The sequence below is a fragment of the Quercus robur genome, chromosome 3 (genome assembly GCF_932294415.1).
Source record: "Quercus robur chromosome 3, dhQueRobu3.1, whole genome shotgun sequence".
In the NCBI taxonomy this organism is placed as follows: Eukaryota; Viridiplantae; Streptophyta; class Magnoliopsida; order Fagales; family Fagaceae; genus Quercus; species Quercus robur.
In genome coordinates this window covers 40,339,024-40,357,650 of record NC_065536.1, presented here as the reverse complement: position 1 = coordinate 40,357,650, position 18,627 = coordinate 40,339,024, and the positions used below count along the sequence as shown (strand labels likewise).

General features: G+C 37.5%; 1 protein-coding gene, 1 long non-coding RNA gene and 1 pseudogene across 2 annotated transcripts; 1 reads left to right on the top strand and 2 right to left on the bottom strand.

The window, feature by feature from the left end:
- Positions 1-574: 574 nt before the first annotated feature.
- LOC126718011 (non-functional NADPH-dependent codeinone reductase 2-like) lies at positions 575-3,160 on the top strand (annotated as a pseudogene).
- Positions 3,161-4,429: 1,269 nt separating this feature from the next.
- On the bottom strand, positions 4,430-5,287 carry LOC126719618 (uncharacterized). Its single transcript, XM_050422151.1, has one exon. It carries the CDS (start codon positions 5,285-5,287, stop codon positions 4,430-4,432), a length of 858 nt encoding a protein of 285 aa, XP_050278108.1.
- Positions 5,288-16,612: 11,325 nt separating this feature from the next.
- Positions 16,613-18,263, bottom strand: LOC126718010 (uncharacterized). Its single transcript, XR_007652804.1, has 3 exons — positions 17,904-18,263; positions 16,858-16,965; positions 16,613-16,742 (listed from the first exon to the last, which is right to left on the bottom strand). It is a non-coding gene; the product is annotated as an uncharacterized LOC126718010 (long non-coding RNA).
- Between the last annotated feature and the right edge of the window lie 364 nt (positions 18,264-18,627).

Below are 18,627 nucleotides of genomic sequence, written 5' to 3'. Positions count from 1 at the left end.
CAAGCCGAAACAGGTGTGCACATCCTTTGGGAATGCCCATTTGCTTGCAATGTCTGGGCATTGGTGAAAGGCAAAATACAGAAGAGCTCAACTGTGGTCCCTGATTTTTTCCTGTTGACTCGTAGCATGCTGCAGCGGCTGACTCGGGATGAGTTGACAGAGTGGGCGATGATAACTTGGGCTATATGGAACGCTAGGAACAAGTTCTGTTTTGAGGATAGCCAAGCTCACCCAACGGCTATTTTACGTAATGCAAGGTCTCTCATGCATGAGTATCAAATGTTGGTGGCCAACCAGAGAACTTGATTTGGCCTAAGGCAGCTTTTTAAGTTCTTAATTCTTTGCTTTAGTCATTGTCTTGGCCTGCTGCACTTTTTTAATTTTTATTTATTTCCTTTAGTCATGTCTTCTGTTTGTGGCAGTGTTTGGCCTGCTTCTTGTCCGGTAGGCTAGGCGGATAGGCCTGTTGTGGCTCAGGACCCTATTCTTATACTTTTGTACTCTTGCCATTTTTTAATATATCAATTCTACCTTCTTCAGTCAAAAAAGGTTCAGTGCATTCTCAGTTTCTCTCTCTCTCTCACCACACATGGCTACTACTACGCTAAATTCAGTTACCAAAATCCCAAAAATGGAGCTGAGCTCCTCCTCCAGCCTGGTGTCCATGCCCGTGATTGGCTTCGGCACGGCGGCTGACAACAACGACGGTGCCACCTTGATTTCAGTTGTGCTGGAGTCAATCAAGCTTGGTTACAGACACTTCGATACTGCTTCAGCATATGGGTCGGAACAGGCTTTAGGAGAAGCTATTGCTGAAGCACTTAGACTTGGTCTAATTCCCTCTCGGGATGACCTCTTCATTACTACCAAGCTTTGGCCTAGTGAAGCTCATGCTCATCTTGTTCTTCCTTCCTTACAGAAATCACTTCGGTGAGTCTTCTCTTGTCTTGTCAACCTGAACCAAAGCACACTGCCTTGAATTACATTGTGATCAAGCTAAACATTCCTACTTTTACGTTTAGAATTTGTGCCTGGTGGGACCCTAGTAACCAAATGGGAAGAACTTTATATTTTAGGGATGTTTAAAGCAAAAACTCTTTTGGCCTTTTAGGTCCTCTTTTTGATTAATTAGCATTTATATTGTCCATCTCATGTTCGCAATTTTGTTTCCTTTATTCGTTTGGATTTATTTTTAATGATTTGAGAATTTTATTCATGTGGATTGGTTTCAACATTTTTGAATGTTTACCAAGAAGTAAAGAATTTGCACGGACATGTTTGTCCATGTCTTTCTGTTCTTTAGTCAGTACAGGTGTACAAAACAGAAAATATATATACCAACTAGATGACATTTAAAGCAAGACTATCTTCAAGTAAGCAACTTGTCCATTCACTTTGAGATATGTACCATCTAAAACACTTGCCACAAAATGATCCTTTTCTTGTTCATCTTCTTCTTCTTCCGAGCAACACCTATATAGAGCATTTTTGTGAGGCTAGTAAAATAAAATAATGGGAACTCCTTGCGTACAAACCACCCCCCTTTTTTCCCTGTTTAAAATTGGATATGAGTTTTCTAATTTTCTGAAAAAAAAAAGTACTATTTTCATGTATCTATAAAATCTGTTGAAAAGAAGTTGGAATTCAATCATACAATTTAAGTAGAGAGATTAATTTCCTTTTCTGGTGTAACATTTATGAAACTTCCAATTGGGAAATTGCAAACTTAGTCTTGGCCATGGTCAAGGATTAAAATATTTTGGGACTTTATGATTGACATGAACCTCTTTTATGGTATCACAACTGCATCTTAACTTTCCAGGAATAATTTACAATCATATATGGAAAATCAAGTAATTAAATACCTATTCAAGCAAATCATGTTTTTGAATGACTAATTTGTATAGGACTCTTCAGCTGGAATACCTAGACCTCTATCTGATCCACTGGCCCATCACTGTTACTCCTGGAAAGAGGGAATTCCCTTTTGATAAACAGGACCTTATGCCAATGGACTTCTAGTCTGTGTGGGCAGCCATGGAAGAGTGCCAGAGACTTGGCCTTACCAAGTCCATTGGAGTCAGCAACTTCTCTTGTAAGAAGCTTGAAAACTTACTCTCCTTTGCTACTATGCCACCTTCAGTGAATCAAGTGAGTCATTGCAGCAACTTAAAAATTCTGGACAATGATTTTCACAAATTTAATTTGGCCTATAGATAAACAATGATGATTAGGATATGATCGTTTGTATAGGTGGAGATGAACCCAGTTTGGCAACAGAAGAAGCTGACAGAGTTTTGCAAGGCAAATGGTATCATTGTCACTGCTTTCTCCCCTTTGGGAGCAAAAGGGAGTAGTTGGGGCACCAACGATGTTGTGGACAATGAAGTGCTCAAAGAGATTGCGAAAACTCACGGAAAGACTGTTGCTCAGGTTCTACTATGTAGTTTTAAAGATTGCAGAGGGTCAAGTTTCATACACAAAAGACTGATTTGGTGGATGTGTTATGGAAAAAAATACGTATTGGAGAGAATAAATACAAAGAAAGTTCAAAAACAGATCATATGTTATGGACATAATTTCACCTAGACACCCAATTATATATACAGAAACCATAGCTATATATACATGTGTGTGCGTGTCCCAATATGTTCAACTAACTTTATGATTGTTTGGTTCATTGACAGGTTTGTCTCAGATGGGTTTATGAACAAGGGGCGGCTCCTATAGCCAAGAGCTACAACAAGGAGAGGTTGAAGGAGAACCTGCAGATATTTGATTGGGAACTATCAGAGGACGAATATTACAAGATTGGTCAAATCAAGCAGCACCGAATGATGCTTAAAGAGGAACTTGTTTCCGCTCATGGACCATACAAGTCCATTGAAGAGATGTGGGATGGAGAGCTTTAACGTACTTGTAGCCATTGCAGGCACGTGTTTAATGTATATTTTAATAAGAGTGAAATGGGGGTCGGGTTAATGCATTGAATTGAATCTACCTTTCCTTATTGTTAATCATCTGTAAGATAGTTCGCTAGTTGCAATATGCTTTAATAAGATGAAATGATGTGAGAGTCTGAGTAAGCTTTAATAAAGTGTGAAATGATGTGAGAGTTTGAGTAAGCTTTAATAAAGTGGCAAAGAGCCCTTTGAGCCTTAATTTGAGCTGGCCCTTGCAAGTCAACTGGGTTTTAGATTTGCTAGTTGGTTATAAGATTTGTTGAGATTTGGTGTTCCTTGCAAGTCAACTGGGTTTTGGATTTGCTAGTTGGTTTTGAGATTTGTTGATATTTGGTGTTGGATTTGAGACTCCTTGACCTTGAGTAGTTAATATAACATACATAGCCAAATTTAACCCAAAAAACATAAGCCTAATGAGTATGAGCTCAATTATATATGTTATATTAACCGCTTATTTTTATTATCATTATTTAATGTGGGATTTCACTCACACATCTATACTCAACAATCTCCCCCTCACGTGGGAGTCTCTGCCTCTCTTTGGACCATAAACAAGTCCTACGTCTTTTATCCATGGAAACCTCACACCTCATCATTGTCTAGCACTATTGACAATACTCATTTGTTGGACTTTTTTCCAAGATAGTTTGTGTGGACTTTTATGGGTTTGCCTTGTGCGAAATATTGTCCCCACTCCAAATGAGAAAGTGGCTCGTCCCTACTCCATTTGCAAAAGGGAGCCAAGTATACACCCCATTCCTGCTCCAATTGCAAAAGGAACCTTGATAACCTTGCCACCTTTTGCCCCACACCACCATGTGCTCTAATACCACTTGTTGGGGAGATATACACATTGGAAAGACTAGAGACACACATAACCCAAAGGCCTAAACCCTATAAGTATGAGCTCAACTATGTTATATTAACTACTCATTCTTCTTATTATTATTAAATATAGGTCTCCATTCACACATGTACACCAAACATATATAGGTTTGATGTGAATTTGCTATAGTTGATATGAGTTTTCACAATGATTGTAGAAGTGAAATGGAAAAGAAAGAGGTAAAAAAAATATTTGAGTGAAAAAAATAATATTTTAATAAAATAGGAATAGAATATTGAAGTTAATGCATTTGTTGTAAAAATGCATTAGCTAAAGTAATAAAGTGAAGTTTTTTGGGTTAATTTAGCTATCAAGGACTTACCAATAACAAGCCCTTGCACATAATTATCTTTTCATCTGATCCGACTTCTTGCAACTGACAGAATCATCTATCCTAGTATTTTATTTTGGTGATGTCTTTTGATGAGAGGACTTACCAATAATAGCCTTCTTCACCTTGGAAATTGAATGCTTGACCTTTTTTTTTTTGAAGAGAAAATGTGTAATATCATTAACATAAGAAAAGGGGTACAACAGGGCCTTAGCCTACAACAAACAACAGTCAAACAACATACAGCAATCAGCCTATACCCGAATGAAACAGAGAATCTAAGAAAGGCGGAGAAACACCTTTCCATACACAGCTGACATTTTTACATTTTGCATATTGGGCAAGCTCATGGGCAGCCCTGTTGGAGTCCCTTTTCACATGTCGAAATGAGCAACTCAAGAAGCGCAATTTCGCGTTCTGTATTCCTTGGATCAAGTGGCCTGATTCACCACCACAGAGGTCTTGAGAAATGGCTTGAACGACAGCGGAAGCATCAGATTCAAAGATTGCCTGCTGAACACCCATTTCCTGAGCCAAGAGGACACCCTGCTCCATAGCAAAGAGTTCAGTCCATTCAGCTGAATAGTGCATAGGCAAGGCTTTACAGAGAGCAGCAAGCACACCACCATTAGCATCCCGAATGATCACTCCCACTCCCGACACCCCCTGACCATCCAAGGACGACGCACCATCAACATTAATTTTGAAAAAACCTGGGGGAGGCGCTGCCCAGCCACTGTTTGATGGTTGTGTCGAGGACAAATGCAGCAAGTTAGCTTCTTGGAAGTCATCAACAACTCTCTTCGCCATTTCCCAGACTTGCAGAGGGGAAAGACCACGCTCATTATGAACTATCTGATTTCGGTTATACCATATGGACCAGGATATTGCAAAAAAATATTCTAATGAAACTCCATCAGAGTTTGAACAAATTTGGTGCAGCAGACCAGTAAAGTCTTTTGCATTCAGCAGGGATATTAAAGGGCAATCTTGCCAAAGTGACCACACCGATAGAGCAAAGTCACAGCTTGACCTTTGAGCCAACTCCCGACAGGATATTAAATTATGCACAACCTTAGCATCTATATCTTTAGAGGCTTCTACCATGACCTGAGCATCATAGCCTGTGTCTGTCCTTTTGTGTTCATCTCTCTCGTCTTAATCTGTTTTGGCTCCATCAATTGTGGTTTCTGTTTCTTGTCTTTGAATTTCTTCTTTGTTAGGCACTGGTTGTCTCTCCTTGGTTAAGTCATTAGCCCCTTCGCCAATTTTTCTTTGTTGGTTCTTTGCATGAGGCAGATAATGAAATCCATTGATGTAGACTTCCAGTTAATTTTTCAACCAAATCATCGATACTTTTTTCTCCTTCACATTCAACCCCTCTCACTTTTTCATGCCTCTGTAGCTTTTCCAGGTCTTGTATCTTCTAGTAGATAGAAAAAATAAAATAAAAAAAAAATTTAAAAACTAATCAATTATAATAATAGTTCAAAGTTTTTACCAAACAAAAACGATTATAATCCTATAATTTTTCTTTTTGAATTAAACCCCAGAAATATTATTGAACTATAAATCAAAGTTTACAATGGTAAGAAGGAAAAGAGCACAATCCACTCAATTACATTTCTTTTGGATGCACATGAAAGTATTGGAAAATTTAGACTCCGGTTGATAGAATTAACAAGTTTTAAATCCAAGTTGTTTATTAAATTTATTATTAATAAAATTTGTTATAACAAATAAACATCAATATCATGTTAAAATCATGTAGCGGAAAAATAAATAAGACAAGATGTGATAACCCATGAAAACCAATAAAACAAATAAGTTTCACAGTAAAAAACCTAGGGGGAAACCTTCCCCAAAAACAATCCACTATGGTAAAGAGAAGTTTCAGATCGAGTACGAAACCTTTGTCCTTAGACTCTACAATCCTTGTAGATGAACTTACAGCAAAAACCTTCTACCGCTTCAGAACTTCTGAATTCTTCAATATATAAACACCACCATTTTTGCTCGAATCTTAGTACGTGACTAACCAATGATGCATGGTTCCTAGTACATGACTAACTTACCAACTTGAAGAAGATGTTGGCTGCAAAGTTCTTCACTTCATTAACAACGAAGATCAAGAAGCACTTGGTTATAAAACCCTATGGCGCAAAAATGCAGTAACTTCTTTCAGAGAGAATAAGGCATCGGTCACCTTTTGCATTCGTTCTCCTTGTATTCTCTTGTGTGACGGCCTCTAAAATAAGATTTATATATGTCTAGGGTTGTGAGAAAAAGAAAAACTCAAACATACAATCACGGATTGGAGTCAAAATAGACTTGAAACTCTTTTTTTCATAAATCTCGACAGATACCTATCTATCGAGTTATTGTCGAGCCACGGGCTTCAATAGCTCTTCAAAACTCGATAGATGCTAGTTGTTGAGCTAACTGTCGAGTTTTAATAAACAACACTTTTCACACTTGAATTTTGAACAGACTTGCATAACTTTAACACTTGAACTTGAAACAAGGTTTCTTGAAGTATTAAACACATCTTAGATCTACCCAATTACAAGTAAAGTGCGTTTTGTCAAAAGATTAGTCAATTACATAAAATAGTGACATATGTTCCTAACAAGTGTGAATGCTTGAAAATATGTGAAAACACAAGAGCTATTTAGACCCCCAAATTAAAGTTACGACTCGATTGATTTTACTCTAACTTAATACTAAGTGTGGAATAGAATAAATGTGAGCGGATAAACAAACAAGCTGCTCTAACCCATAATCATTATAACACAGCAGTAAAATGAAAGGTAAAAGAGTAGGGAAGAAGAATGTAAACACAAGATAACATGCTGATGTGTTATCGAAGAACTCAGCGAAGAACCTATCCGCCACATTCCAAGTGGTAATCGATCTACTAGACAATCAGTTGGGATACATGGGTCAGCAAGAAATCCTCCAAGTCTAATCTACCCGATATACCTAAGCCCTCTAAGCTCCTACTCCAACAAGACTTCTCGGAAACATGCCTTGTCTAGCTCTCCAGATCCTGCAATACGCCCGATTGCATTCTCCAAAGCCGTTATTCCAATGCTTCCTAGTAGCACCAAAACCTCCTTGACACTCTTAAAGGGTGTGGTAAGTGTTTGAGTTATCAACCTCTCAATGGTATGAAAATGGAGAGGTAGGAGTTGAGGAAAATCCCCAAGCAATTGTGTAGAGAAATGTGGGTATAACAATCTCTAACTCTTAAGGTTTGTGGCTAGGGTTTTCTCTCTGAAGTACTCCTCAACATCTGTGGGTAATGTGAGTATATATAATGTGGGTACAGAAAGTGTGTATCAGATAGGACAATCTGGCAAAATAGAATGTTTCGCTAGTGTCTCACGGGAAGACCTTACTTGCGAGCTACTCACGAAACACAGCTGTCTCCATCCTATCTTGACTTTTCTCAATCCAGTCATGTATAGGGCATATGCATCATTTCACGGGATGCTTAGTCGCGAGTTACCCGCGAAAACTCTTCAGTCTTTAATTTGCTTAAGTCTTCACATTTTCTCTCTCTCACATACAACCCTTACAATTAAATCTCACATTAAATACAAAGTACAAAAGATTGAACATAATTACAATCAAATTTGGCACAGAATAAAAGCCAACAAAACATATAGTTGTAAATTACAACTTTACAGTCTCCCCCTTTGGCTATTCCATGACAAAACCCTAAAATAGACTCTAGACTTAAACGTAAGTTTGTGAACAGTGGCAAAACTCACTCACACCTAATTTAGAAGCTGTGAAGCACTTGCACTTATATACCTGTAACTTGAAACACTTGCACACAAACAAAACTTTCATTAAGCTTATGACAAGTTAAAGACATGGTACATACATGAGCAAGTAAAGTGCGATCAAGTTTGTAAACACTATAAAACATGTAAGCATATCTTGATCATACAAGAACAATCATTAAAAAATGACTACAATGAACATTTAACTAGTAAATGCTCATTCGAACATGCAATGCAATTAAGATCACTCACAAGGATCAATTGCATGTCCAACACAAAACCAATACAAAATACACGAAGTATTTGCATCTAAGATACAAGATCCTACTAGGGTACAAGTGAGAGGTACTAAAGATATATAATCAACATCTAAAAGTACTAAAAAATGCTACAAAGCATTGAGATAAACACAACTACTGAATATAAACCGAAATTAAAAACAGAATACTAAAGTTTTAAAAGAAAGCAATAAAGAGATCTAAACAAACAATTATAAAAGTTAAAATAAATAATGCTAAACCGCCTGTATGAACCAATTGTTTTTAAGCCTAAGCTATGCTCCCCCTTAACTGTACAAGCTCCCCCTCAAAATTTTCTCCCATTTTTTGACCAGAAATGGCCAAAGAGGTTAGAATTGGTCGGACTCTGAATCTATACCATGGTTTACGGATAAGTCCTCGATCTGAGAAGATAATGCCATGATCTGACCCTGAATGCAAACTGGTCTGCAGTGTGCTACACATGGGAGTCAAGCATGGTAAACATCAGGTCCACTTTAGCTAGGAGGCGATCAAGTCTGTCTGGTCCTCATGCTGGTGTTGAAGAAGATGGCTGAGCTGAAGTCTCTGGTGCAGAAGTGAATTTATCAATCTCATCCTCTGTATCGCCACCCCCCTCCTCAACACTATCCCGTGGTATTAAAGACACGCCAGTTCTGGAGCCTTTGATGTGGGCTATGCTTTGAGTAACTATATGTGCACCAATGGGATAGTCTCTTTGAACCACAGTAAGACCACTCGAAAGTTTGAGCCTTGACTTTGCAATGAGGCCCATTATGAGTGAGGGGAATGGCATGATTGTTCTGGAGTTCTGCTTCTCTATGCTCTTCTTCAACAGATGGAAGATGTGTCCACATATATCAATCTCCTTGCGAGTAAAGAGATCGTACAAAAAAATTGTCATTGGAGCGGACAATGTCGTGAGGTTGGTAACCGAATATAAGTTGTGGATCATCACATGAGCAAGAGTCCTCATCTCCGGATTGAATGGAATTGTGTTCATGGAGGTCTTCTTAAATGTACCACCAAGAGTTAACACCATTTCCTCAGTAGGGTCCAAGCGATCCTCACATTGGACTGTGATTGGCTGTGAGGGGGGACGAATCTCCAAAAATTCTTGTATGCTTTCCCTTGTAATCACAAACTCTTTGTGTCTCACCCAGCAATCTATATGATCTTCTTCTACACTTGCATTGGAGAAAAATTCCTTTATGATCTCCGAGTATACAACTCCAGCTAGATTCAGGAGCTTTGTCTTTGTCCTTTCCTTGAACACTTCAAGTATGAAGGTGTCCTCAAGGGTATCCAATTTCACGACCCTTTCCATGATAATTGTTGCTCTTTTGCAGCAGTCATTATACTTTAAATCTGCCTCAATAGACTTGAAGTTGTCAGAATCTGTGCAAGCACGTTTTGATGACTTCTTGGTCGCAGAATGTTTGGTAGGAGACATCTGCACATTTACACAGATAACCAAGAAAAGAAACAGGTGCACAAACACAAAACAGAACATAAAACTTGATTAGATTCAAATTAGTCCAAAACAGAAGTAAAAACACTTAAAACATAACACAACAAACTTAAAAGTAACATGTAATGAGTGCTAAGACATGTAAACAATGGCAAAATGCAAGAAAATAGCAACTGTGCATGTGTGTGTATGTGTTGTGCATATGTGTGCAGTAGGTGATGCATGGGGTGTGCTTAGAGAGTGCCTATTGTGTGCCTAGGAGGTGCATGGCATGGCACAAAAAGGGAAAAATGTGTAAAACACACCCTTTGACTAAAACATGTTACCCAAATTTAATCAAGGGTATGCCCAAGGAATGGAGCTCAGTTGAGTTCAATTCAACACAAGAATGTCATATGAACATTCTGTTAAACACATAGCATGCAACAGTGAACAACACAAATGAACAATGCATAAACATGATGAAATCTGCCTCAATACATGTTTAGATTGCCACAAAGGGCCAACATAGATGCACAAAGATCAAATGGGACTCAGCCCAATCGAAAATTTTGAAAATTTTTTCACAAAAACATAAATCCCAACCCATTTTTGAAAAAATCCCCAATTTTGGAAACCCTAACTTAATTTCTACATAAACTAAGACAAAAGAGAAGAAAATGTTTTAGAAAACATACCTTGAAGATGAAAATGCAGAAAACAAGCTTGAGAGTGAAGGGGTTTGAGTGAAAAATGATTTTGGGTTGAGAGGGGTTCAAGAGATGTAGTGCGAGGGAAATGAAGTGAGTTTGAAAAACTGTCACATTTGCTATATAAAACCGAAAACACGCATTTTTCGCAGGTTAGACAGTCACGAGATTAGTCTCAAGAAGCACAAAAGCTTTTGCGAGAAGCTATTAGTCGCGAAATAGTCGTGAGACAGTCGCGATAGCCTCTGTATGAAATTGAAAAATTTCCAGTTTTTTCCTAAAAAGCATTTCGCGAGAAAGGTTTAGTAGCGAAATACCCACAAGACAGTAGCAAGACTCTTTGTATAAAACTAAAGAAAAAAATTATTTCCCTTAAGTTGGTTTTGCGGGAAGCTCTAAGTCGCGAGCTTCTCGTGAAACTGCCTCTGAATTAGTTTTTGAAGAAAAAAACAAAAAGCATTTTGAACAAAAACTAAAAAGCACGAAATTATAAAATCACTTTCAAAAACATATAAAACACTCAAAAATCTTTTTGGGTTTGATCAACAAATAATTGAGCATACACATCACATTTGAACATGTATAATCACACAAATGAGATAAGCATTAATTGAATCAAAGTCTTGTGTGTTGTGGGTGAGTACCAAATGTGGAATAGTCCTTAAACTAGGGTGAAACTTCAATGATCAATTCAATAAAGTCATACACAACTGTTACTAATTCAAAAGGTCTATCTCAATTATGAAAATAAACATATATGACCTCTCACAAGAGAATGATTACAAAACTTAGAAGCTTTTCATTTGGCTTTTGTATAAATCATAACATTTGATCCTCTTTAGATAATACATCTCCTTTTTGAGATCAGTGCTTGAAATTTTTTATATTTCAACATTGAGAGTTAGCCTTTGGCTTTTTGAGCACCATACATTTCAATACAAAAGTCGCTTTCCCTTTTTTCCTAGTCAATACTAGTAGCTCATAATCTCTTTTGCATTTTGAGATTTACATTTGGTGAGCTCTATTGCAAAAACATAAAAAATAAAAGTAGAAAGATATATAGGTACAAGTCTATGCAAGTATCAAGACCATCAAGGCTATTGACCAATCATTCATGACAAGCTTGAAGATCTATTTACAACAGTCACACATAGTTTTCAAGATTTCTCCCACAAAGATATATGTCCATACATAACAAGTTAAGCTCGTAAATACACTACGTCATTAGTACGAAAGTACTAGGCCAAACTCACATGTGATATACATAACACAAGCAATTAAACTTTTTGAAGAATTTTCAATTTTTATGGGTTTTTGAATTTTTGAACACACTCAAAAATAGAACAAGTAAAGTAAGATCAACAAAAACAAGAACAAAACAAAAACTTGTAAAAGAAACATGCTAAAAACCGAAAGCAATTGACACACAATGAATTATGCATGTCATGATGCATGAACCTATGACCCTAAACATCGGAAGTATTAATGCATGGGCATAGAGGGTGATCATGCATAAGAACCCTTCTTCACCCACTCTTTACGAGTATTTTGGGTGAGAGCCTTAGATGGCGGGATACGACCAACATAACTTTCAAACCTCAAAGTAAAGCTAGTAAGGCACAATGATATGTTTTTCAGCATTTCCATCACGTCTCCAATGAGATGTCCTTCACTATCTTCCTTAGCTTGTGCTTCCCTTGGTCTTCTCCTTGAATTTTCTTGGCCACGCATAGAATCAGCCCTCTTAAGTGCATGAAGCTTGAAACAATTCGACCTTGTGTGTCTTTGTACTCTACAATGATGACACAAGTGTTTTACTTGAGGTCCCATTTGATTTTTGGGTAATGACTTCCATTTTTCCTTTGGTTTTGCACCAATGTTTCTCTTTACTACAGCAGGGGTCTCAATCTCAGGCTTCACTTCTTTAAGTTTCTTAACATTTTTGGTTGAAACGAACTTCACTTCCTTCTTGGGTTCGCTGCTCGAACTTCCTTCTCCAGTATAACACAAACTGGTCTTATCATGTGAAGATTTTGAGAAAATAGCACATTGTCAAATTTTTTGGTGGAGATGCGCTCAACCTTGACATTTGCTTGAATAATTTCAAGTTTAAGAAACTTGATCTTAGAGTAAGATGCAACCAACACTCCTTTGAGTCTTTCTTCTATACACTTTGATTCCTTAAGTTGCACAAGTATACCCTTATGCTCTTTTTCAACATTTTTCATCTTTTTCACAGCAAGGTTAGCAACTTTGGCGTATTTGCCACAATCTTCCAGCAGAGAATCATAGGCTTCTTAAAAGTTGTTCTCCCCTTCATTTGGCATACGTCTTCATCTTCGGATTCTTCAATTTTCTCATCCTCAAAAATATTACCAAGTTCATCAACCAAATTGCTCAAATCATCTTTTGAATCAACTGAGGCAATAGCCATAAAAGCCCTATAATTCCCTTCACTGTCACATTCTCCTTCAGTGTCTGAACTTGAGCTGTCAGAATCACTAAGGGTAGTGGCAAACACTTTACCCTTTCCTCTTAGGTAGTTAGGACACTCCTTCTTGAGATGCCCATGGCCATTGCATTCGTAACACACAATTCCTTGAGGGGATTGAAACTCCTTCCCATCTTCTTAAACTCCTTCCTATCACCCTTAGAGGATGTAAACTTTCCTTTGTTGAAAGGCTTCCCATTGTTTTTCATCTTCAGAAATTTTCGGAAGTTCTTTACAAGGAATGCTACTTCCTTCTCCACATCATCCTCTTCAGAGGAGTCGTCCATTCTTTCGGTGATGGTTTTAAGAGCAAGAGATTTGCTCGATTTATGAGAAGACAGTCTCAACTCATATGTTTGGAGAGATCCAATTAGCTCTTGGATTTTGATCTTATCCAAGTCTTTACTCTCTTTTATAATTGTAACTTTTGCTCGGAAGCCCTCTCGTAAAGACCTCAAAATCTTTCTCACCACCTTAGAATCCTCATTATTCTCTTCGAGATTGAGCTTAGCAATTACAATTTCATTGAGCTTTCCATAGAATGAATTGAAAGCTTCATCATCACCCATCTTAAGCTCTTCAAATCTGGTGGTAAGCATTTGGAGCTTCGTGTCCTTGACTTTCTTGGTACCTTCATAGGTAGTCTCAAGAATCGTCCAAGCTTCCTTGGTTGTCTCCACATGCAATGTCTTGTGAAACTCATCAGGGGACACCACATAATATAGCATTAATGGCCTTACTATTCGCATTAGCTAATGAAAGAACTGCCTTGTCCCATTCGCACTTAGCTGTTGTGGGTTTAACATACCCATTCTCAACAGAATTCCATACGAACTCATTTATAGCACACAAGAAAGCCCTCATATGGACCTTCCAAAAGGCATAATTGCCCCCATCAAAGACTGGTGGAGCATTGAAAGATTGTGACCGGTCCATCACAAAAGGTCAAGGATCACACTCAAGTAATTAAACCACAGCGAGTGTATCTGATCTGATACCAATTGAATCCTTGAAAATGTGTGAAAACACAATAGCTATTTAGACCCCCAAATTAAAGTTACGGCTCGATTGATTTTACTCTAACTTAATACTAAGTGCGGAATAGAGTAAATGCGAGCAGATAAACAAACAAGCTACTCTAACTCATAATCATTATAACACAGCAATAAAATGAAAGGTAAAAGAATAGGGAAGAAGAATGCAAACACAAGATAACACGTCGATATGTTATCGAAGAGGAAATCGAAGAACTCGACGAAAAACCTTTCCGCTGCCCTCCAAGTGGTAATCGATCCACTAAACAATCAGTTGGGATACATGGGTTAGCAAGAGACCCTCCAAGCCTAATCTACTCGATGTACCTAAGCCTTCCAAGCTCCTACTCCAACAAGGCTTCTCAAAACCATGTCTTGTCTAGCTCTCCGGATCTCGCAATACACCTGATTGCATCCGCCAAAGCCTAGCTTCTTCCAATACTTTCCAGCAGTACCAAAACCTCACTTGACACTCTGAAAGGGTGTGGTAAGTGTTTGGGCTATCAATCTTTCAATGGTATGGAAATGGAGAGATAGGAGTTGAGGAAAATCCACTAGCAATTGTGTAGAAAAATGTGGGTATAACAATTTCTAACTCTCAAGGTTTGTGGCTAGGGTTTTCTCTTAGAAGCACTCCTCAACATCTGTGGGTAATGTGGGTATATATAGTGTGGGTACAAAAAGTGTGTATCAGATAGGACAATCTGACAAAACAGAATGTTTCGCGAGTGTCTCGCGGGAAGGCCTTACCCGTGAGCTACTCGTGAAACACAGTTGTTTCCATCCTGTTCTGACTCTTCGCATTCCAGTCATGTGCAGGGCACATGCATCATTTCGCGGGATGCTTAGTCATGAGCTACTCGCGAAAACTCTTCAGTCTTCAATTTGCTTGAGTCTTCACATTCTCTCTCTCTCACACATAACCCTTACAATTAAATCCCACATTAAATACAGGGTACAAAAGATTGAACATAATTACAATCAAATTTGACACGGAATTAAAGCCAACAAAACATATAGTTGTAAATTACAATTTTACAAAGTGAATCAAATATGTCCTAACAGAAAGAAACCTTTTGAAAGCCCGTGAGTAGAGATTGAATCAACTAGCAGACCCAGTTTGGAGAAACATGGTGCCACAACTGTCAGCAAAGGGTAAAACAGCCTATTACCACAGTCAACTTTCAGTGCCCAAAAACCCATATCTTTGCAGTAGAGGAGATCTTGAAGTAGTGCATAACAATATAACATGCTTATGGAAGGAGCAATCACTGTCGTAATGATTCCACTATTGCTACCAACATTTTTCTAGCTGCATCACAGATCACAGCTTCAATTCCTCCTAAGAGTCTTAATTTGGTAGAGGCATTGGCCAAACTAAACTTACATATCAATCTGCTAGAGAGGATGTGACCATTTTGGAAGCCAGAAGGCCCAGAACAACATTATGATTTTGCATAGCTCTGATCTCATGAAATTGTAATTTTGCCATCTTTGCTTTGCTGCACTATGACTCCAAATTGTTGTGTGTATCACCCAGCCTCCATGCATTGCATAGGATTAAGATAGAGATTTCAATGTCAGGCGATTAAAACTTTGTCACGATGATCTTCACAGAATCCCATCTAGTCTTGGGCTATTCCTGTAGTTGATGTAATAGTACTTATGTTCTAGACCCCTTAGACATGAATGAATATCAGTCTCTACACCCTTGGTACAAAACACACATAACTCTTAGAGATGACTCCTCTCTTAAACAGAGTTGTTTAAGTGGACAAGATTCCATTACACATCCTCCATATGAAGTTGACTTTCGGTTGCATTTGTAGAGACTAGAGTGAATTCCAAAAGGAGCGAAGGGTAGCATTGGCTGACATGTTGAGCTAGACATGATAAGTGGTCGGGGTCGATAACCATTGGTCTTGCCAACAGTCCACCTACAGGCAAAACTATTTCCACACTCAAATCTACTACATGCTTGGGTGACAATTTTTGGTTGGATATCGACACTTGTACATGGGACCACCATTTGTAACTTAATGAAAAACTTGATTTTGGTGCACCAATCACAAGTTGTCACTTAAGTATGTTTGGATTTTGGCATGTAAATGGATGTCTATAGAGTTTTCCATCTTGACAAACTTGCATGCTATCCCAATTGCCAATACCCTAACGTGTTCCCACAATAAATCAATAATAACATGTCTTGCCTGTGCAATACTATACAAAGTGTAAGATGATTGGGTGGGCATTGGGGCTTCTAGGAATGATATGTAAGAAAAAAACCTTAGCCTTCAGTACTTGGAATTTTAATGATTGTGGATTGTGGATTAGAAGCCAACCTTGCTTGGCTAACAAAGCTAGATTGCCATACTCCAGCTCTCTAAAACCCGTTCATGAAGATGAAGGTGACTTTGGATATTGAAGGGGTAGAAAATCAATATCTTGAAACTGAATTAAGGGGCTCCCTTGGGTGAGAATATAATTTTGGGGTCTTTTTGTATGAGAGGCCATGGGAGGCTTTAGGCCTAAGCCTAGTGCCAGCCTTGCTACAAGCTACAGTATACAAATTTGTAAGCCAAAATGTTCAACCTCTAGATTTTATATGGAAGGGCAACCTAAAAGATACATAAGAATATTAAATTGAAAAAAAAAAATGCTGAAAAAAGTCTAGTAAATATCAAAATTGCCAGATTTTTATTGCTCAATAGTGGGGAAAATGCTACATTCTTTGAGTACATACAGGCGAGTGGAAACATAGTGTCACTCCATAATAGTTAGAAGTTCCTTCCGTACTTCCAGGAACACCTAAAAATATTAATTCAATACACAAGTTATTATATCCATATTAGTCTGTGAAAAGCACTAAAATGACAGTATAACAAGTAAAAACCTGAAAAGAGTGTAGTAAAAAGAAAATTACATTCCCATTCAACTTAAAGCCTGTTGTGCCACATAAGTGTTCTGGTTGGTAATAAATCTTTCCATCTCAGTGTTTGAGATGCTTGGATGAATAAAGCCGTTACTTGTTCTGTTTGATGAAATCATATTTTTATCAAAAGACTTGGTCTGTTCAAAAATGCATTTTTCACTGTAATACAGATACATTATATTTCACATCCTTGTAGTAAGTAGTAATTGAATGTACACTTTTCGCAATCATTTATAACAAAACAGACTACCACAAAGCTACAAAAGCAAATTGTAATGAAAATATAAAGTTGGCCAACTGCAAAGGGATATCTAATAAGTGCTAATCATTGAATCAGTAACAATTAATTTCCTGCAAACCTGTTTACAATCAACATACTACAAATTATAGTCTGAAACAACCAACGTAGACCATGAGATTAATAAACTTATACTCTGCTTGCATATTCATCTTGTAGATTCTAATACAAGAATGAAAATCCATATTTGGATTTTCAATGTATGCGTTTCATGGCACTAGTTTGGGCACCCCAAGTCCCAGACATATTAGCAACTATTGCACTTAGAGAACTCGAAGTAGTTTTGACTAGGACTGCACTTGACATATTAATCTTGCAATATATTAAAAATGTTGGACAATATTGTTTCTAAGCAACCTGTTCATAAGTCAAAATTATGTGAGCTATTATCCTTGTCTTATGTACTATAATGTGTTTGTTTTGCAAAGTTAGCACTAGTTACAAAAAAAAAAAAAAAAAAACTTCTTTCTTATTATATATATATTTTTTGATAATTCGATAATTATAATGAGGATGAGGGACCTGAACACAAAGAAGTACCAATTGAAATTAACATTTAAAAGGAAGAGATGTCCTATCATATTATCAGATCAACAAGTATCTAATAAGTTTGGGATTTACCAAAACAGAGAACTGGTCTAAATAGTAGAGAAATCTAAAACCCATAAAAGCTTAAAATAACTTCTAATCTATATTCTTCTAAAAAAAAATCTAATATATATAAATATCTTTTTTGTACCGATGAATTTTGCTCATAATGAGGAGTACATATCTAGCATGCCATCCAGAGCAATTGTTCTTCTGCAGCTACACCTCCATCAACCATACAATGGAAGCTTCATCTGAGAAGATCTCAAGTGATAGTTAGTTTCTCATTTGTTGGATTAATGAGCATTTCAATGTTCATTGGGTCCTTTATATACAAATTGCCGTATAATGAATTAGCAAGGCCTAATAACATTATTGTCATAGCATTTTGTGAGCCTAATTGGAAATCAACCGTCCTCTAATTAATGGCTACAGAAAAAGCAATATATTTTGTTGAGTTTAGGAGATGATAACGATGGTAAATCACTATATTCTACCAAAAAAGACTATTAAATACCTTGAAATGGAATTAAAAGACTTCCTTGGCGTTGTGGAAGAAAGCACCAGAGCAAAGAATGGAGGCAATAAAGGCAGAAATTCCGAGACCAATCATCAAAGAGAAACCATCTACCACTGCACACATAAACTCATCATCATCATCATCATGTTTTGAATCAAAAACTCGGATCTCTCTCTCTCCGAGAGAGGCAAGAGCGGGGAAAGGAAACAAAAAGATCAAGATTACTGTCTGTGTCTCACTGTTGGCCTTGTGGGCTGGGCCATGTTGTGGTGACTCCGGGCTCTGTAATCAGTAATCACTATTCACTATACCATTTCAAGCCCAATTTTTATCTCACCCGGTACCATTCCTCTTC